Source organism: Ambystoma mexicanum, chromosome 2p (assembly GCF_040938575.1).
Source record: "Ambystoma mexicanum isolate Mex_15411 chromosome 2p, UKY_AmexF1_1, whole genome shotgun sequence".
NCBI lineage: Eukaryota > Metazoa > Chordata > Amphibia > Caudata > Ambystomatidae > Ambystoma > Ambystoma mexicanum.
In genome coordinates, this window is record NC_090923.1 from 874,770,566 (window position 1) to 874,792,989 (window position 22,424).

At 47.3% G+C, this 22,424-nt stretch overlaps 1 protein-coding gene across 1 annotated transcript in view; it reads left to right on the forward strand.

Moving 5' to 3' along the window:
* WDR62 (WD repeat domain 62) overlaps nt 1-22,424 on the forward strand; it is a 2,486,568-nt gene that overhangs the window by 2,389,670 nt on the left and 74,474 nt on the right. The window contains exon 30 of the mRNA XM_069644563.1: nt 12,496-12,578. Within this exon, the coding sequence (XP_069500664.1) occupies nt 12,496-12,578 (83 nt within the window). The remainder of the gene's footprint in view (nt 1-12,495; nt 12,579-22,424) is intronic.

Consider the following 22,424-nt stretch of genomic DNA (forward strand, 5'->3'; position numbering starts at 1 on the left):
GCTGGGAAGGATGTGCCTGAGGGTGTCAGACCTAATACGTCCCGTCTCCTTTCCTTGTGGGCGTCACCCAACATGGGGACAGAACTTGTCAGCAAATAATTGAGCTTCCCCTTTAAATTTAGTAAATGTGGGGGTGTGACCCTGGGCATGGGAACGCCCCCTGAGAACGCACCCTCCGGTGCCTCACCTCAGTCCCTTTTTCAGCACGGAAGTGTCGGATCTGGCAGCTAGGTGCAGAGACTTTTTTAACTTCTGCGTGCTCCCCTTCTTTGTTTTTCAATCTTATTTAACCTCCCTTCAGTGCCTCGCTCCCCTGGCGCATGTCGGCTGCAGGAGGATTCATGTGTGCTTCCCGCCACCACTCGTTCACGGCCTCGGACCCTCATGCACTCTGTCCCTCATGCACTCTGTCTTGAGTGGCTAAGGTCAGACCACCGCTGGGACTCGTGTGGGGCTTGCAGCACTCTCTCACAGGGCATTGAAGAATCAGTAGTCGCGTTGGAGCGAGATATTCCACACTTCTCTTCCGGCGCACCTAAGGACTTTGTCTCCAGGACCTCTTGTCAAGACAAGGTAGGCTCCTCAAAGCAGCGACTCCTTCCCGGGGATTTCCACAGGCTAGGGTTCCTCAGATTCAGGCTGTGGCAGACCTGAGGCCGTCAAGGCTATCGGCTCCCGAGCCGAGGGGCTCTACTGGGATGTCCTCAGAAGGGCGATCAAGTTAATCCTCTTCTTCGACCCCAAGGGGTAAAGGATCATCGGGTGACAACTCTGATTCAGTCCTCTATACGATCCAGTACGACTACCGGCGCAGGTGCCGATGGCACGCAGCCTACCAGAGCTTGCTCTGTGGTCGTGAGTCAGGGCATAACAACTGCCAGCCAGCCAGCCGAGGGCTCTGTGCCTACCAGAGTGATCTCTGAGGTCAATGCTTCGGGTCAAGCTGTGTCCTCCAATGTCTGAGCCCTCTCGTGGCTTGGGGCCTTTGCGCCCACCCGCCCAAGGCATGGCGCAAAGTTCCTAAATGGTGGATAGGCATGTGGCAGAGCCTGCTAGGCTGGTGGCCATTTTGTATTCGGCTCAGGGCCCGCCGTGCTTTCCCCCATTGAATGGGCCTTGCAAGAAGGTTCCAGTCCCCTTCCCTCTGGGAGCGGCAGCAGACTGTATGGTACAGGCAGCTGATCTTAGGGGTGTATCTACCCATCGCAGCCTTATGGATACACACCTCAGGCGCCTCAGTGCTTTGACTAAGAGTGGAGACCCAGCGCTTCAGAGGGCCGGGCTCCTACGGATCCGGCGACTAGCGAGGACCGCTTCTTCGAGTGCTTCCTCCTCTTCGTTCCCCTCAAAGGATGGGGCTCCTAAAGGATATAGTGAAGGCAGTGATCTCGCAGGTGGTGCCTCCCCGGCCTTCTCCTCTGGGGCCTCCGCCTGTTCCTCCGGTCCAGGCCCTACCGGTTGTTCAGATCCCTCCTCTGCTTGTACCACCAACGCCTCTCCCTCAACAGCCGTTGCACCTGTCTTCGGCTCCGGACCTAGGGGGACCCTGCCAGCACCTGTGTTCCACCGCCCACTTAGATACCTGCCTACTCTTGTTACATATTAAACTCTGGCATACAAACGTGGGAAGGTGGGTGTGACGTATAGAGGAAAGGGGAATGGACTACGAGCACTCTAATAAGTAGGGTTTGTGTAACCAATTTCCTCCCTGCCCGTTTGTGGTTCCGGCGTGGGATTTGAATTTAGATTTTACATTTCTGATGGGCGCTGCTGATCCCCTTCATTCCTGTACCCTTAGATTGCTCACCCATAAGGTGATTTTCCTGGTTGCCATCACTTCCGCAAGATTGGTGAGTGAGCTCCAAGCGTTGTCTGTTTTACCTCCTTATTTGTTTTTTTCCAAAGAAAATGTGACTTTGAGAGTGAGCCCCTCCTTTCTGCCAAAGGTGGTCTCGGAATTCCATCTCTCTTAGAAGATCCATCTTCCTGTATTCTTCCCTCCACCTCACCCTTCAAAGGCAGTGGAACGATTTCATTGACTGGACCCATTATGGGCCCTTAAATTCTACATCTCCCGTACTAGAGAGACGAGAAAAGATTAGCAGCTTTTTGTTGTTTACACTGGTGCTCATGCTGGCAGGGCTGTAACCAAGGAGACCCTATCCAGGTGGATCATTCTATGCTTTTCAGAATGCTACGATCTGGCTGGGAAGGATGTGCCTAAAGGTCTCAGAGCTCATTCTACCAGAGGGAGTGGCCTCCAATTCTGCCTTCCAGAGGGGAGTCCCTGTCCTGGGCATCCTTGCACATGTTTGCTAAGCATTACTGCTTAGATTCCCTTGCAGCCAGAATGCCTGTTTCGGTAGGGCAGTCCTCCAGAGTGTTCTGGTTTAGGTGGTGTTCTTGCTTCCTACCTCTTCCAGGTTTACATACTGCTTTGGGAGTCTATCATAGATGAGGAATCCGTGGCGGGATAGAATCCATTAGAAGAACAAATCATTTACCTCTCTGTAATGGTTTTTCCGATGGATGTTCCTGCCACAAATTCCTCAGCCCTCCCTACATTCCCCTCTTTGTAGGAGGCTAGTACACTATTGGTTCTACGTTCCTTCAGATTGCTAGGGAAAAAGGGTGGCTCTGGGGTCACTGGGCACGGTGCAGCTGCTTATGCTGATCCCGACATCACTTCCAGTGGGGGACGCATGGAGGCATTCGATGGACCCGGCGCGCAGACGCATGTTGTCCCCTGGCGGTGGTAATGTTTCAGAAGAACTGTGATGGGAAATGGGTAACGTAGATGAGGAATTGTGGCAGGAAGATCCATCAGAAAGAACATCACTGAGAAGTAATTAATTCAACAGTGAGAGAATTAAAAAAAATTAAAAACCAACATCAATAAAATAAAATTCAAAATATATATTTTCTTATATTAATAACATAAGTCTACATTTACATACTTCTCAATTTCTGTCAATGTTCATAATGATAGCAAGAAAAATTGAACAAGTACATAGAAGTATTCATATTATATCTTATAGAACCTTTAATTGGTATTTTTCAAATAGCTATTATACAGAAATAAAATCTAACTTGAATTTGTCCAATGTTAAATTTGGCATTTTTAATTTGACTTTTGTTCATAGGTTCTCATTGACATTGCAAGTAAGGGACTGCTTTGAGGGGTGATGTGGAGGCGTCACACCAATTACATTTGCGTTTTCACAAATATAAATGTAAACTACATAAAAACAGTTGAAACAAACATTGATATATTTCAATTAAATACACTACAACACATTTATAAAAATGAAATAGTGCTGAAAAACATTTTACAAACAATTACAAAACCTTTAAAAAATACAAGTTTATTTTTTTACAAAAGAGTTAAGGTTCAACCAGCAAAAACATAGTCTACAAACAAAAGAGGTCATAATGTTAAGGTAACAACATAAAAAAAAATGTCATCAATGCATCCCCAGGCATTGAAGAGAGTGAGTGGTCACGGTTTATTGGCCTCAATAAAGAGAAAACCCTGTAGAGGTTGATGCTGCCAGTGAAGCAGGAAATTATCTCCCTGTGTATAGCAGGGTTTAACACCAGAGACTGTCCATTATTAGGAAAGATTTCCATTTATGTGTAATTTTCCCTTCAGATGTGAACCCCCCAACTTGTTGCTGTTGTCTGACCATCCTAGCTTGACTTTTTCCAGTGGAACCCAGCCTTATGCTGTACTCCGCTGGGTTTTCGCTCACTTTGTTATGGTGAAAACTGACATGACCTTAAAGACAGTCAGTATTAGGAGACTTTGTTTCCCTTAGTCTTTCACTTTGTTGCTAGTTCTTAGCAATATTTTACCAGTGCACCAAGTGCCTTATAGTACAAGTGCACTGGGGTCTTCCTTTAATTTTTAACGCCCTTAAAGGATTTCTCGGTAGATGTACTGATGTGCCTTGGACAGAGCTGGTGGCAGCTGTTATTTTTCATGTAATTTTAACCCTTTCGTGTTGTCCATACTGCGTTTACCGCGTTTGGCCCAGGGCAGTGACCTGGCCCCAAAATGGCCATGCAACAAGGTATTTTGTTCTGTCCTTTGGCCATCTTGTCCCTTTGCCTTACCCAGGTCGAGCAGACCCGGGAAAACCCTTATATAGTGCAAGTGCTTATGACAAAGATAAGGAGGGGAAGGGCGGTAGGAAGAAAAATGAGACAGACAAGCGGCTGCATTACTATGCCTGACGACAATTGAGGTAGTGCCGAAATTTAACAAAAGGTGGGCTGAGGGAGGTTGGAGTAAAGGGAGAAGGAGAAGAACAAAAACAAACAACTATCACGCTAGGCCTGACAACATTTCTGTCATGATCTCTGCTTCCAAAAGGTCAGGGTTTTCCCAACTCCCTTTGAAGCAGATCCATAACCCAGGTTCCGAGTGCCAACCAGTCCCAATTGGGACCTTTTGGACCCAGTCCTGGCGCCAGTGGCACCAGGCTCATAAATATGCCCAGTCCCAGTGCTGGAAGCGCCGGGCTCATAATGCTTGGGTGGATTTACCTGCAGCAGACCATGCTGCTTACTTGCCTGCCAGTTGAGCCTCTGATCCTCTTCTGTTTGGAACTACTTTTCCTGTTGGGTGGGGCAGGAGCCACTCCCTAGATTCAGAACACTGGAACTCTTCTGGAAAGCAGGAACTCTTTTCTTACCTAGGCGTGGCTGTGGAAGGAGACACCTATGCACTACAGGAGGCTATTTAAACCACACCCGATGGATGAATCTTGCTTTGCGTTATTCTGCATCCTCTGCAGCAGAACGCTCATCGTGTCTTCTGCATCTGATCCTGGGCCTAAGGAAAAAGGCTTACCATCCTGAATCCAGTCTTCAGCAACACCTATAAAGACAAGAAAGAACAGGTTAGCATTATGGGCTTCAGTGACAGCTCTTCACTTACCTGGTCCATCGGCTGTCACCAACGCCTCGCGCTGCATTCCGGCATCTGAAAGACAAAGGCTTACCTACTCTTCGTGCGCTCCGGAGGTCTTCACACTGCATTCCGGCATCTGAAAGACAAATGCTTACCAACTCTTCGCACGCTCCGGAGGCCTTCGGCGCCTCATCCCGCATCTGAAAGACAAAACAAGGTGCGTTTAAAGACATTGGGGAACTTTAATACTCACGTGCCATTACTCCTTTTCACATCTAACCCAGTGGGTATTCCGGCACCCTGCAGCCGCTCCGAACTTGTACCTGCAAAATAAAAAGACAGTTAGAGCACATCGTGAAGCAGGCAACAAGCGCTTACTTACGTGCTTCCAGGCGCTTCTATTCATCACACGGGCTCCATCTTCAACTCACTTCAGCCCGTCATCCGCCATCGCCGGAACCCTGCAAAACAAGAAACATCATTACTAAAGACTTTAAAGACATTAGAATTACTCGAAACTTACCGTTCGTGCAGTAAACGACGGACAGCAGTCCTCTGAAGTCAAGAGGCCTGCTCCCCTTATCCAGTGAAGAAACTGGTTACAGCACCCTGCCCCGAGGCAGATGGAGAGCACGGCGTTCACTTACCTAAGGTGAGAGCGTTAACCTTTGGGGTTCTACAGGAGAAGAGAAAGGGAAGAAGAGAGAGACATTCAATAACCCAGTTCCTTAATCCCATATTTTCTATCTGCAGACATCTTACCCTTCAAGTCAGACATACAGTGCACAGAGGTCCAGCCCAAAGAGCCAGCCGTGTGTTACACATCACCTTTGAAGATACGGTATACGCCCAGTCACGACCGGCGCCTCTACGGGAATCAGGTGAGCGTTACAATTTCAGATAGTGCTGCAGGGGTTCGGGGGGGAGGGGGGGAAGGGAGAGGAGACAAACATTTGCTCTATCGTACTACGTCAGGGACAATTCTGATAGAGTAAGTGCATAGAAAAATAAGGGATGGAAGGAGAAGGGAGAGGAGGAAAGAGCAGAGGATAAACAGTGAAAGAGCGGAGAGCCAGAGGGGAGGTTGAAAATAACTGTTGCAGAGGTCAGTAAAAACACATAATGTTGCAGGGAACAGAAAATGTGAGCAGAATACAAGATGATGATGGGCACAGCATGGCACAGGGCCAACCTGAGTACGAGATCCAAGGAAGGTCAAGCATGAGAGTTGAGAAGGTGAAGCAACAACAAAGTCAAATCCAAGCGATGGCAACAGGTAGGTGATAGTGAAACCATAGTGAATCAAGACAACTGCAACGGTGGTTATGGAAAGTGGGGTAGGGATAGGGGGAAAGGGGAAGGCAGGAGAGAAGGGATCAGGTAAAGCAGGGTGGGGGGTGTTAGGCAGAAACCTGTGCAGTTCCCTTGGGGAACACTGCAAAAGATTTAAGACTACAGGTATAGCAGTAAACCCACTTGGTAGCAGTCCGCACCACCCAGATTTACCTGGTAGCTGTGGCTGAGCAGTCAGACTTCCCTCAAGAAGAGTTGGGCAGTATGCAAAGTATACACAATATGTACTCAGGCACAATAGCACAAGCAAACACTGACCAGAGCTTGGTTTCAAAAGTATATAGTTATTTATTGTTTAGAACACACAAATTGAAAACACTCTAGCAAAATATAATAAAACACTCCAAACACAGTTATATGGAAAGCAGTCCCAATCCTTATTCCTATCTAGACAACTCTAGGTTAACACCACATAATTAAAACAGAGGTGAGCGCTTAACGTTAGATGACACTCTAGTAGGTTAACGAAGGGAGGGAAAAAGAGCAGAATTAGGATAAACACACCACTCTAAGGTCAAGAACGCTTTTGGTAAGCTCAAAGAAGCACAAAGTCACAGGTGAGCAAAAGTCACTAAGCAGGGCCCACTCTTAGAGCAGACAGAGCGAAAACGTGCCCAAGATCACACAGTTGGTAGGGATTCAGAGTCTTGCAAAAGAGTTCGGAAAAGAGTTAGAGAGGCTCAGAAAGTTTAGCCAAAGTGTCCCAGGCAATCCCAGGATCGAAAGCCGAGGGCTAAAACTACCTCGTACAGTCGGTGGCAAGGGAAGCCAGGCGGAACACGGTACCTTAACGGAAAGGATCCTCCAGCGGGGGCAGTTGTTCCAGGCAGTGGCAGCAAGGCTCGACGTCGGTCAGGGGAGAAGAAGATCTCGCTGAAGAGCAGAAGAAGAAGGTCGTTGCACTGCCCGGGAAGAAACCAGCCGCGGAGTCCTCCGGTTAAAGGGTTGTACCGACTTTCGCGGTTGGGGTAAAAGTGGTGGGGTTCCGGTTGCCGGGGTGCTTGGCACTGGCAAGGCGGCCACGGGATACCTCGAAGAACGGAAAGAAGGTGAAAACTGGTTGTCCCCACCAGTCAAGGGAAGGAGCCACTCCGTTAAGAGTTCTCCTCGGTCGTCGGGAAAAGTGGTGAGATGGTTCAGCAGGGCTCCACCGGCGGTGTCGTCGTAGCAGATCAGCTCAGCTCGTCCCTCGTTGGATTCTTAGGTCCTGTGGCGCCTTCTGAAGTTCCAGTCCCCAAAGCCCTGCTTTTATGCAGCAAACCCCCATTCACCCAGCCTAGCTGTCACTCAAACATGCTAAGTGGTGAGCCGGCCGGCTCACCACTTGGGCCAATCAGGATGGAGTGCGACTTGAGTTACCAAGGTAACTCAGTCCAGGGTGCCTAAATCCCCCTCCACCCCTCCTAAGTACCCCAGACAGAGTGGCACCACTTTGGAGGGCTTCTGTGGAGAAGCCCGCCAAAAGTGGGACAAAGGGCTCCACTTTGGGTCAGAGTTACAGAGGCTAACGCCACCGCCATTTTAGTATCAAGTTTTGGCAAAAAATCCCAACCGGAGTTATAATAATAAATATATAAACCGGCGGTATGTTTAAGGCTACCGTAAATAAATAATTAAATGTGTTAGCCTAAAACAATGGGAAATCCCATAGGAAAATATTCGCGGTCGAATATAAAAAGTAGTTTCCACTGCCACCAGCCAAAACTCGATCAGGGGGGACGGAGACGTGCCCCCGCGACTAACAGACCCTGGGGCAATCGAATTGCCCCAGCCAGTACGTCCACAATATGATGGTTTGTACTGGTTCTGTTCAGGATTTAAGACTAGTAAAGTCTTTGGTGACTTTACATGCCCTGGGAGACAGTAGTCAGTCCCAGGGTATGGAGTCTATGTTGGGGAGTCCCTAGGACACCCCTGGGTTACGGCACAGAGGGTGCTGTGTAACCCACATCCAAAAAATACATGAGGCCCTATGGAGTAAACGACCCCATAGCCCATCCAACACAAGGTTTAACCAAGGAAACACACTTCAACATGCCCAAGAGTGAGGGTAAAAGAGTCTCACTCTTGGCAGGAGAAAAAAAGAAACCCTAGAAATCCAGCAAAGCTGCTGGGGGACTCACTAGGTAGGGAAATTCAGCCTAAACAGAGAATTCTCCCTAACAGGGGGCAAGCAGGATGAGGGGGGGGCTGGGCAACAGACATTACTGGGGACCAGGGAAGGGGTGGGGGGCACAGTGGACATCATGGGGTATCAGGAAAGGGGTACGGGGAACAAGCCTTCATCAGGGACAAAGGTGGGGTTGTGGGGTACAACACAGAATCACGGGGGTAGAGAGGGGATGGGGGTACAACACAGCATCACATGGGGCAGAGAGGGTGTGGGGGGGTACGGGACCTTTGCTCTGGAACCGCCGCCATCTCGAGTTGCCACTTGAGCATTTGGGGTCTGTAAGCTCTGGGTATAAGGCGCTCTTCTGCTGAGTTACGTACACCTAGCATTCCTAGGTCTGGAATTAGGAGAGTATGCATGTACCCGAGCATACGTGGTTGCCATGTCGCCCAGCTGTGGTGACATTTGTGGGTGCCTTGCTGCTGTGCCCTCAGACCTGCTGCAGTGGAATTGGCCTAATCCCTTCATCAGGAGCGGAGAAATCGCCACTGTCCCGCCACAGAATGAGCCCTGAAAGCCACAGAACCGCATAACTGTAGGATTTGAACCCTCAACCGAAGTGGACGCTATTGACGAAATTTGGTCTGGTGTGCGCTGAGGGTCGGTGAGTACTTGCAACCCTTACCGGTGGCCCCTGGCGCTTCCATCATTTGTACGCACGAGTATCCCGAGGGCCACTCTGCTTTATCGAGGTAGCCTGTGCTACTGAGCTATTCCCAACTCTTGGATCCTGTTCTGCCCTCTTTGGGAGACAACCCTAGAATAGTGGGAACTTATTCCTCACTGCCTACCCGCCTTCCTGAGCTTCTACAGCCCGTGCAAGGGCCCCCTGTTTGGCCCAACCGCACGATCGCGTGCATCAGCACCGAAAGTACTTTTGAGCACAAGGCTCCTCTCATTTTAGGGATTGGACTGCCTCTCAGGATTTGAAAAGTGAAGGACTGCCTAAATAATATTCACAGTGTATGATCCCTTTCTTTACAGGTTGTGGACCCTTACTGTGCACTATTCCTTTAGGCCATTGGTAACTGTATATAGGTTTATTAGTAGTGTTGTGTTGGTTTAGTTATTACTGCTGATATTTGCTTTGTTTGATTTAAATAGCCCTTAATAAATATATATACATTTTTATTATATACACCTGACTGAGAGTCATTTGTAGTGCTGTTTACTGTGTGTGCTCATTGTGGGCTTTTGATCACTCTCACCCCTCCTGAGACCAAGTCTTGACCGCCGCCCATGCTATCTTGATTGGGCTGGCTTGTCCAGAAGGTTATCCTGTTCCAAGAAACTAGGCTGGCCTTCTGAACCTCTGCCCACCAAATCAGATTTCAGAAATCCATCTGAACATCCATTTGAACTGATATCATTTTATATCACCACTCGTGGACAAGAGTGCCCAGTTTCACCCAGGATGTCCTTGTTAAACTGCTGGTCATGTCATTTGATGCTTCTAATTTGTTTCGCAGTCAAATGGACAACAACCTTGAGATAATTGCAACAGCCAAGTCCTCTGGGCTCTCACCATCCTTTTTCTACAGGGAGAGGTCACTGTCATCCCATCTCTTTCGCCAGTGGCTGGGAGGGTGGCAGGGTTAAGTCCACAGCTTCTGTGCCCTCTAGCATCCTGGCCACAAAGCATCTTTTAATATAATCTCATCCAGAGATTTGTGTCCTGTGGTAAATAGGATAAAGCTTTTTTACACATATGGGAAGTCATTGCATCGGACTACTGGGTCCTCTAGATAATGGCTCATGGCTGCATTATCATCCATTCCTGTACAAGCCAACCCCTTCTCTTCCCTTCGCCTGCTACTCAGAAACTCTCAGAAAAGGTGCCTTTCCGCTGCTGCTGAAGGGAGCAGTGTAGTTTCCATCTGCTGATGTCTATAGAGGCAGGTATTCCCACTACTTGCAGATCCCTAAAATTGACGTGGTCCTCAGACCCAGCTTTTACCTGAGGCTCTGTAACCAGGTTCCCTCTGAAGAGCAACTTGAAGATGGTGATCCTTGTTCAGATCCTCCAAGCCGTAGAGTTGCAAGATAGTATTTTATCTTTATTTCTAATGGATGCCTTCCTACAGATTTATAATACTAAAATATCCTCCAGGGGTTAGTCTGGCTTTAGAACATTTGTCAGTCAGCAGCAAGCCCACTGCAGCTGTGTGTTGGCTCTGCACAGCGTCTTTGGCACCTGTGGCTCCGGATATGACTTCATAGCAGTGGTAGTAGTGCGCCAAACATTTTTGGGAGATTTTTGCCAAGGTGCCAGTTATGGAGCGTTGGACCACTGTGCCTTTTCGTGCCTGTAGAGGCACCTCTTTGATCTGTCACTGCATGCCCCTGAGCTGGTGCAGACCCCTATCATGTAGACTGATCCTTTCCATTCCAACTTAGTAGCCATGGCACAAACCTCAGCATGACTTGGCAGCAGCCTCTGAAAGGCGCAGAAATTCCATAGGTTTGCACCAACCACTAGGTCAAGTTCCTTGTCGAAGTTTGGGTATTTCTTTACCAAATTTGGTGTTCCCATTCCTTATTGTCAGGAATCCATGGAAGAAGGTGAAGTGGAGGACCTCCTTAAGGAACTATACCGTCAGGATGATGGTCTGGTCAGCTTTGTGTTCAACCTCCAGAATGCCAGCAGCCTTGATTCCTCTCTTGAACTTAATGCAAACAAGGCAATGGAACAATACAGCTATGTTTGAGCATGCCCCTCTCAAATACAGCAATTGCCGACCTTGTTGTTCTCTTTGTTGGGTCCATTCTTTTTGGTTACAAGCCAGAGAAGTCACTTGAGGTTTCAAACAGTGGAAAGCCACGGTGTGCCTCTGCAGTCTCCTTCATCAGCTGGTCCAAAACTCATTTCATTTTGGCTTTCTCCATTCTTCCCCAGTGGGGAGGGTCTGTTCCCGTTTGTCCCAGAGTAGCTAAACACCATCTTGGATTCCTGGGCCTTGAAGGTAATTTCCCAGTACTACTGCCTCCCTTGCCTCCATGCAAATGCCAAACCCCTCTAATTGCTCTCCCCTTCCTTGATGACTTTGGGTTGGAGGGAATCTTGCAACTCCTAGTAAAGGCCACAAGCAAACGTGTGCCTTCTCGGAGAGCGGTGCGGGGGGCTGGGGAGGCGGTATTCCACTTGTTTTTAAATACAGGATGCGTACAAGGGTGGATATGTGTCCCATCCTTGATCTGTAGGTAATGAACTTGCACCTCTGCAAGGACAAAATGGAGGTCTTCACACTCCTTTTTCTGTGCTCCCGATTCAAACCTCAGCCCGGAGGGGTTCCACTAAGCACTGATTTGGGACTCAGACATAGGAGCAATTGAATTCCGCCATGGCCCATCCAGTCAAACTGATATCATAAGGCGACCGGCTTCAATCAAGAACTTCACCCACTGAAGTCAAACTGACTTTTTTCAAGGTTGGCAGAGCGTCTCCCTAGAGGGGCACCGATGGAGGTTAATACAGTTGATCAATAGGTGGTGTTCGATGTTTCACCCTTGTAATCCTCCTTTCACAATGCTTATAGTAATTGTGCACAGCTTGTATTGTACATTTGTGTTTTGATTAAATAAACATATGATTTTTTAAAAAAATGATTTCCTGCAAATCTCTTCATGAGCCTGTGGACACAGATATAGTAGTTTCATGTTTCACATGTGTTGGTGTCTAGATTGGGTTTATTAAATAGTTTCACTACATTGAGACTATATTTCTGAAATATGGAATGACTGATTAAGATATTTCACAGTTGCTACTAGTTACACCATCTTTCAGCACATGCCTCATCTATTTATTATGTCATTATTTTGGCTGTTAAAGTTTACGCAATATTTTTATTGGCAAAATTTCAATTTTTAAAATGTGTTTTTATTTGTTTTGATTTACCTGAGAATATACAATGCCTGACTCTTTTTTTCTTTTATTTTTTAGTAACCCTTGTCTCTTCCTGCCCAAAAAAGGCACTTTACGAATGTTGTAGTTAATATGTTTCCACATGTTCCTTTTATATGCATCTAAATGGATAATATGTGTGCTTTTGTTTAGGGCAAGTCAGCATTAAAAGCTGTGAGCTGATTGTGCAGGATCTTCATGATGCACTTCAGAGGGCACTGCAGGTTTATAATGAGGTAAATGAAAATATAGCATTGTAATTAGTGCTGAGCAGTAAAGGTTAATATGAAACTTGCTGAACAGCTGCTTGCACATAGGCATTGCATTGTCTTTACCCCTTTAGTGCTAAGGACGAGTAAGTGGTTAAACAATTATTTCTCAATGTACATGCATTAATTCGTACTGCAGGCAGATTATTCAATAGTTTCACAATAACAGCTTTTTGTTGACAGATTATTTGTTTACTTTATATATGGAGAATGGTGTGACCATTGGTTTTTCTGCTACTTCTCCAGCATTGGATCTTTCGTGGATTCACATGCTGTGAATATTTGATGAAGGGAAATATTCACCGCATGTGAATCCATGAAAGATACCAACGCTGGAGAAATGGAGTTACAGGTAAGAAACTACTCCCTTGCCATGTTGTATCTTTAAATTTTACTCTATATTTCTAATTCATTCTTTCCCCACACTGATAACTCATACTCATCTTAGATATACGTTCTCCAGCACCACCTATCTTTTGTTCATGCCCCAGGGGGTGCAGAATGACTTTCCGTTGGCATCCATGGTTACAAATTATATAGGCACTGAGCAAAAGATGCTAATCTGCCTGCCATAAACAGCTCATACAAACAGCAAAACACTGCATTTAGACATCTAGATAGCAATTGAAACAGTTTGCACCAGGATAGCATTTTGGTGAACATGAACTATAAAACGTTTCTATAAAACGCACATTGTATCATGGGTACAGAATAGCATACTATTAAAAGGATGTTTTGTATAATTGGGAGTTTTGACAGAAAGCAAATATGTACAGTCAAGCATACAAAGACATTGATTTAGTTAGTGCTGAGGGAAGGCAAGGTTTACTTTCTAACAGATTAACTTAATTACGTTCCCAGGCTGCAGCAAATACAAAGTAACTCATATGAGGAGTTATAGAATAATAAAGTACGCTTGCGTTATAAAAATGGTATAAGCAGACGCAGGTCATTACAATGTTGTATGCATAATGGCAGACCGGATAAAAAACAGAGCTTAAGTGAATAACAAGGTTTTCCATTATGAAATCAAAGCTAATTATGTCTGACAAGCCTGTCCTGTCTCCTGGATACAGTGCCAAAGTTAATAAGCTACTTTGGGGAAGTCAAATTGTCTTGTATACAAAAAACCTGCGACCAGTTTCCGGGCCCAGTGCCAGATTTAATGTGTGCAGCTTCAAAATGTCATAATTGTCTTTAATTCAAGAAACATTAATAATGTGCTCACTCCAAAGAGTACAAAGCTTTATAATCTCAGACATTAAATGGATTTGCTTTTCCGTTCATAATTGTTCTATCTGAGCCAAACATAGGATTTTAAATATACTGACAAGGCTTGGACATATATAGATGGCGACCGGCACGCTTGGAGAGAGCAGATGGACGCGAGAAAAGGACAGGGAGGTTGTGGGAGAGGAAATGAAGAGCCAGTTGTAGTAGTGAAGCAGATTGCAAGTGGTCAAGAGAAGAGAAACTTGAGGTCCAGTCTTAAAAGAAATGATCATCTTGCATACAGTTGAAAGATAGCGAAGTTAATTCAGTTTTCTTTAGCAAACAGGTTACAGAAAGCTGTCTCCAATTCTATAGGACTTAGGGGGAAAGAGCATGCTGCGATTTTGATGTTTTTGGCTTTGATACTGGGAGCCCCAGGGATCTTCATTGAGTAGGCGAAGATAGCATTTGAGAGTCAAAGGTTATGAGGCTTAGTTTCACGTTGAATCATCTTTAGAATTAATGGGTTGGAACCTGTTAGAATTGCTTACCTTATATGTGATGAATTACAAGAATCCTTCCCTTCTCCCCCCCCTGTGAGGCTAGGGAGGTGTTGCGTAATACCCTCCCTAGGGCTAGAGGTAAGTGGGACCTTATCGGGAAAGACTCCACCCTCCCCCTGGGAACAAGGACTACAGTTCACAGAAATAACTCCCTAGGGGAGCTTGTAAAATAACCCCTTTAAACCTTTGAGGTCAAGATTAAAAGGAACAAACCTTTACACGGGGGAAGCCCCATGGCTACATCAGTCCGGAAGGGGGAGGAGCATGGGTAAATGAAGGAAGAGCACGCAAGTTTAAAAAGGGCAGAGACACAGGCTTGAGAGAGAAGGTGAGGCAACACATGCAGCATCCTGCAGACAGAGTCAGAGAGGGGCCAGGTGTGTTACCGTAGGTAACAGAGGAAGCCAGCAGAGTTGAAGCTAGACGCGTGGCATGCCGAAGTGAAGAGCGAAAAAGAAGCGGAGAAAGGTGACGTGACCACAGGAACACTGGGATGGACAAGAGGTAGAAGTAACTACACTAAAACTGTCCTGTCAAGACCGGCTCGGGACAAGCTAATACCCGAGATACCAGATCCCCACCCACGAAAAGCAGAGGGGAGAGAGGCTGGAGAAAGAGAAAAATACACCAGATTGGAGAAGCTGATCCTCATCTAACCAAAACCCTGGTGACATTAGCCCTAAGAAGAACAGGAGGTAATAGGGATAACGGGAGTCCCGGGGAAGTGAATGACAACCAGTGCTATTGGATGTCATACTAGTCACAATCACGGGAGAGAGAATATAACAAGAGTGTATGAGAATCATTACTGGGATGCTTATATTAGTCGCATTCAAGTGAGAGACATTATAGCCAGAGTGATTAAAAACCATTTTTGGTTGTACGGTCAACACAAAGAGAAGTGAAAGAGAATATTTCACCGAATGATCCCCAATCATAAAGATTCATAACCGGAAGTCCGAAGTGAGTTAAACAAACTTGTTATAAACAGCAAACCTGAGAACAAGTGGGAACTTGTAAAAAGAGAACCAGATGAAGTACAAAAGAAAGAAAATGAAATATTCAAGAAAATAGGAAATAGCACAGAAGGAACATATTACCCTGGAATGCATTGACCAGGGGAGGAGAAATGGTTCAATCCCTATAGAAGATCAGAGAAAAATCTAAAACAATCAATGAAATGTATGAACTGATAAAACTGATTACTTTATGATCTAAATATATGATTTTCAGATAGTCTCTGGTAAATACCAGAGACTATCTGAAAATCGTATATTTACAAGTGTTTGAAAGAGAAATCAAGAAAGTTGAGTTGGTACAAATAATGGTAGGGTCAGATAGGTTAGTCGGACAGTGGATGGATTTCATTCATGGGCATTCACTGACTGATGGGCACCGTAGCTATTTGTTAGGTAGGGGCTCCTTGTAGAATAGGGAAAGATGGGCATTATTCCTTTCCGTTAATAAAACTCACTCAGTCTGTCTCCTTCAAACCTACCACACATATTAATACGCTTGCTCAGAGCAGAAAACCGCATGCATCAACAAGATACATTTCAGCTAGTTTAAGCAATAAGTCGATTGGTTTTAGCCTGTGGCCACATGATAGACTCATTGTGAAAGCAAAGGTTCTTTAGCTGTTTTCTCTAGGCCCTAAGCAGTAGTTTCGATCACATTACAAACATCATACACAGTTAATGATATTGGTTTGTGAATTATTGGATCAATGCTTTGAGTTGACTTTGGTAAGATGCTCTGATGGTTATGATCAAGATCAATGAGAATTAATTATTCTCCAGCATGGGGTCTGGCATGTATTTACTTGCTGATGAATATTCCCCCTTCAGGCTGGGAATCCTCGGTAAAAGAAAAAAAGTTTCACTTTAAAACTATATTTCTCCTCTAAACCAATCACTGTCCTGTGGGCCATACTACCCCCATCCAATGACAGTCCTCTCCCTAATCCCTGCCATCTTCAGATTTTTACTGCACACTTCAGTGTTGGGAGTCCTCGAGTTGCTCTCTGAGCTATTTTGTACTTTTTTCCATGTTTTTTCTGCAGAAAAGTTCTATTTTTGTTTCATCAGAACCGGTGTGCTCCTATCTCCATCGGCCGACAACAGGGATCCGTTGTCAGTTAAGTTGTGCGCCCCTCAAGGGCGGTTGTTTGTCGAAGTTTCAGGAAGGCCGTCTTTGCCCTACTTTGTTCCCTCTGTCCATGACAGAGGAGAAAAGGGAGGGAAGGACCCTTTTCAGACCCTGCACCCAATGCGGGCTACAGAACGTCTTTGTGGAGAACAGACATCTACAATGTCTTTGCTGCCTGCATCCGGACCACAACGAGGATGGGTGTGAGATGTGCCTGGGCCTTCTCGAAGAAGAAAAAGAAAGACAGGCATAGCAGGCATGGCTTGATTCGGGGAAGGCCTCTGACCCGTGCTCCGAGCAGGGTAATGCCTCACCCAGGACCGGCCAGCACCTGTGGTGCTGCAGGCCCCTGATCAGCCTCCGCGTTAAAAGAGAAAGCGTCATCCGATGCCTCCACATCAGCCTCCTCCACCACGTCGGGTCCCGACTCCACCAGCGGACCCGGATACACACACTGACACTGGTACGGAGGCAGCCACGGAAACCAACGAAGATGAGGACTTCGTCCCGACAGACCTGTCACTGCACCTGGACGCCCCTCATAGTCACTCCACCAGATGAGGTGGGATCATTTCACTGGATGATCTCCAGGGCTTCCGAGCTGTTCCAGCTGGTGCACGAAGAAACCAAGAAAGGGGGCTTCGTGTATCAGTGACGAGAGTCCAAGAGGAAGACTATCAAGGCAGTACCTTGATTCCACGACATTTGGGAGGAAGGCCTAGCCCTCAAGAAGAACCCATGCACAGCTCACATTTTAGATCCTAAAAGACCTTTTTCGCAAAGATCCATGGATGCCTCGTACAATTTTTCTGACACATGAGTCCGTCCAGAACAAATGGTCAGAAATGACACTGCCATGCGACAGGGGTGGCTTTACAGTGCTGCTTTTTGAAATATATTGGTTGGAAGCACAGGCACAGTTTGCCACATATTGGTACGGGAATGGGCAGGGCCGCCACATTTTAAGCTGGAGAGATTAGTGGCAGGTGTATCTGAGACTTGGACACTATTACTCAATGTAAAATATAAGGACTGCCCCTTTGATCGAGTCCTCGGAACAGTGTCCGCATGGTGGGCTATTTATGCAAAACTTGGTGTGATGCGTCCATACTATAAGTGGCTCCCGTTGTAGAGATTCCCCGGCATCGACCCCACCTGGGATAGATCTGTTATTTCACATTGGGAGCGATTGGGATATAGGTTATTGAGTGACAGCTTCCCAGATGGGAAATTTATCACACCGAAATGGAACAATATTATAGAATACATGCAGCAGTCTCCACTTGGTGGGGGGATTGCCTGCGGAGCCCCGTGAGGATGACCTAATTGTATATATTGCCAATTCCTAGGGAGGGCACAGGCTGTTGGCCACAATATATAAATTGATAATTGGCAAAATAGTTACTTAACCCCAGAGACAGGTGCTGATGGGCTGCAGACATGGTTATGGACATATCGGATGCTCTCATACCGAAACTGTATTCCTAAATTCCAGATTTAAACTAGTGCAGTATAAGATCCTTAATAGACTGTATTACACACTGAGCTGGATTGGTAAAATGAACCAGCAGACAGTGCATGCCCGAAGTGCTGCTTTGATGGCGCTGACCACCTGCACATGCTCTGGAGCTGCAAACTTCTGGGTGCTTTTTGGAAGCCTATACTTAATACACTGCCTGAGGTGGTAGGGGTACCTGTTGCTTGCGCGCCTATGGGGGTGCTATTTGGCCTGTGGTCAGACATTCCAACAAAGCAGTTGAGGACCTTTATTAATACGGGATGTATGGTGGCCAAACAATGTATTTTGCATAAGTGGATAGACAAGACCATGCCACGAGCCAAGGAGTGGTTGGCAGACCTAACGTGGGCTGAGAACTGTGAGGAATCTTATATTGGGACACTGCAGATTAAATCCAGGTCTAAAGACATATCAGCGGAATTCCGTGCAGAGCTGGCTAATCGACCTCCAGACTGAAGCCGAGGCATAGGTGCTAAGTGTGCAATCGGAGGGGGGTTTGGGTGAGAACATCTGCTCAATGGGGTGGAGGCTGAAATGTACAGAAATTAACCTAACAGGAAGCATCTAGGTACTAATGATTGTTATCTTGGTTTTCCATACATTGCTGTTGAAAGCGTGATCTATTAATTTCTCCTGTTCAGAGTATTGTACTTCTTGACTGCCAAGCTTAAATAAAGTATTTTTAAAAAAAACTCTTCCATCTGTGCCAGAGGAGAAAAAGAAGAAATGTTTCCTTTTTCAATGACGTGAGTCCTCCAGGAATACCGTTGTGTCGGTCCCGTTGTTAGGTGACGTCTGGGAGGACGGTTTGGCCATTTTGAAGGCTCCAAGTACCACGCCATCGAAGCGGGACAGACTGTAGAAGAAATACTGGGTCCCGGATTGAGCTTCCAGGTTTCTCAGATCAGTCTTCTCCAGACTCTGTAGTGTGTGCCGCACCCAGGAAAAGTATGTCCAGCCACCCGTGTGTCCATAGTGCCTCCCGACCAAAAGGGCAAGAAGCTGGATGCGGCAAGCAAACGTGTCCTCTACACAGCCGCTTCTACCATCAAGGCCGCCAACATACTCCCCATCCTGTTCCTTCACGGCAGGAAGCTTTGGTACAAGCTCAGACCTATCCTGGACTTTCTTACTGATGACAAGAAGGCCGAGTCGCTAGCCCTATATCCTGTAGGAGAGGTGGTTTTGGATCATGCCATTACAGTCGCGCTTGACATAGCAGACTCCAGATTCTGCCAGATGGGGAATGGTGTGCCCCTTCGGAGCCTGGGCTTGCTGAAAGCCACAAACCTCTGGGCGGACATGCAGTCCAAGGTTGTGGGCATGTCTTTAGATGGGGACAACCTGTTAGGGAAAACAGTGGATGATAAACTCCTGGCTGTAAAGACCGATGCAGAGACTTCACGCTCTCTGGGGACCCTACAACAAAGGAGGTAGTTCTTTCATTCCCCTTGGGGGAGAGTTTCTGGGTTTTTCAAGAGGTACTCCACGCTCTGTCAGCCCTCCTGCACCCAGGAAGCCTACAGGGGCCACTCCCAGGCCTACAGCGTTGGATGCCAGCATAGTCCTCGCCCACAGGCCAGGACGCCTTCCCTCCAATTGCGCTCATGTTACGTGTGATCAACACACTCTGTTTCCATTGCAAGATGATAATCATCGCACCGGCGTGGCTGCGTCAGATCCGGTACCTGGCCCTTCTCCATCTGTCAGTGGTTCCGCCCATCCAGCTGCCTCCACTTCCTGACCTTTTCACCAGAGAAAACGGAACAATATTGTATCACAACCCAGCGTCACTGAGCCTCACTTTCTGGCTCCTGCAGTCCTAGCGTTTGGGCACTATTTCAGCCGCTGGAGTGCAAGAAGATCCTGGCCAAGGCCAGATCTCCCTCTACGTTGTCTTGTTACTGACACAAATGGAAGCGCTTCACAGTGTGTTGCAGGGTGCAGAAGATTACGCCTCTGCGGATAACCCGCAGCTCCTCCCATATCTGCTCTCGCTGGCTAAGGCTGGGCTGACTCATGCTTCCATTAAGGTTCCTCTGGCGACCATATCCCGGTACACACGGGTGCCGCGCAAGCTCTCCCTGTGGCCGCAAAGTCTTGTCAAGGAGTTCCTCAAAGGCCTCTTCAGGACGTTTCCGTCAATGAAGTCTCCTGCCCCGGTTTGGGAACTGAACGTTGTCTTTACTAAGCTCATGGGGCCTCCATTTGAACCAATGCATCATGCCCCTCTGAAGTTTCTCGTGGAAGACTGCTTTCCTGGTGCCAATCACCCTGGCCAGATGGGTCGGGGAAATCCAGGCCCCCTCCTGCAAGCAGCCGTACTTGGCCTTCAATGCTACAAAGGTGGTGCTGCAGTCATCCCACTTTCATGTCAAAGGCTCCTTCGAACTTTCATCTCAACAAGCCTTTTGGTTTTGCCAGTTTTCTTTCTGACCCTTCTACGGCTGCTCAAAGGGCGTTGCATTTTCTGGACGTTGCTTGTGCATTTAAATTCTCTGGCACGCACAAAAGATTTTCGGAAGACATCTCAGCTTTTCGATCATTTTGAACCTGAAGGCCCTGTCTAAGGCTTCCATATCCAAGTGGCTCTCCAGCTGTATCATGAACTGTCATTGTCAGGCCAACAGACCTCTACCAGGCCAGCAGTGAGCCCATTCCCCCAGAGCCATCGAAGCAACAACAGCGTTTCTCTCTGGTGTTCCCCTGGTCATCATCTGCAGGGCTGCTACATGGAGGTCTACCCGCACCTTCACTAGATTTTACTTTGTCGACAGGGAGGAGTCCCTGGTCGGCCAAACGGTACTACGCAACCTGTTTGTTTGAGGTGAGTCTGTTCCAGGGGTAAATGTATTGCTTCTGTGAGCCTTGCCACCTCCAGTGGTTGTGTACATGTACTGCTGTGTAATCGTATTCATGAGCATGTGAATCCATGCAAGACCCCATGCTGGAGAAGGGACAAGTTACTTATCTGTAACTGTTGTTCTCCAGCATGGGTCTCGCATCACGGCTGGTGGAAGATGGTAAGGAGGTAGCCAAGCAGTCTACCTGGATACGGCCGACTGCGTTGGCCGTTAAGTGGGGTCGGCGATAGTACTAAGACGGCAAGCCTATCTAAAAACCTTTGGCTTCTCATCGGACGTCCCGAATATACTACTGGACATGCCTTTCGAGGGACAATTTCTTTTTGGTCAGAATGCTGAGGACTCTGGCAAAGTTCAAAGAGTCTAGAATAGCCACAAAAATGCTGGGCCTAGCTGCGCAGCCGGCCAAACCTGCCTTCAGTTTTGCCTCAAGGGGCAGAGGCTACAGGCAGAAAAGTGCAGCTCCCACAAGCCAGGCAGAGGCGGTTCTCGCATTACGAAAGGGCATCTAGAGGCCAACAAACAGCGGCGGGGTGGCACCGCCCTCTAAGCCGCTTCGATTTCCCCTCCCACGACTTGCCGGTTGGTGGACAGTTGGCAGAACATTGGCACCAGTGGCAAGATATTACCTCCAACCCCTCCAGCTCGTTCGGTGGGGCTATTGTCTGCCCATGTTAAGAAAGCCACCGGACAGACCCCCACCGCCTCCAATTTAACTGGGACAGGAGCTCCAGGAATAACTGCAAGCCCTTTTATTGAAGGGTGCTGTGGAAGAGGGTACCTCCCGATCAAAGGTTGATGTTCCCGCTATTTCCAGGTGCCCATGAAAGGAAGAGGTGTCCGTCGAATTCTGGACCTCTCGGCCTTGAACAAGTTTCTGAGGAAAGACACATTCAGATAGGTAAGAAATTATCCATGCTTTCGAACTTCAGGACTGAATGGTGTCAATAGATCTGTAAAATGCCTATTTCCATGTACCGATACATCGAAAGCACATGAAGTTTCTAAGGTTCCTCATAGAGGACAAACACAGCTTAAAGTGCTTCCCTTTGGGTTGACCTCCGCTGCAAGGGTCTTCACCACGCTCATGGCGGTAGTCGCGGCTCACCTCAGGAGATCCAGGGTCCAGTACAAATGTCCCGTACCTGGACGACTGGCTCATCCGGGGGTAGTCGCCGGGCTGGTCTTGACAACACATTGGCCATTGTAAGGAACTCATTGTGGCAACAGTAAAGACAAACACAAGTGATCACAGTTCAAGGGTGTTTATTGAACAATGAATGCAGGGTGGAAAAAAGCCTAAGCTAAACCTAAATTTAAGATGGGAGCACATGAAGTTTCTACGGTTCCTCATAGAGGACAAACACAGCTTAAAGTGCTTCCCTTTGGGTTGACCTCCGCTGCAAGGGTCTTCACCACGCTCATGGCGGTAGTCGCGGCTCACCTCAGGAGATCCAGGGTCATTGTATTCCCGTACCTGGACAACTGGCTCATCCGGGGGTAGTCG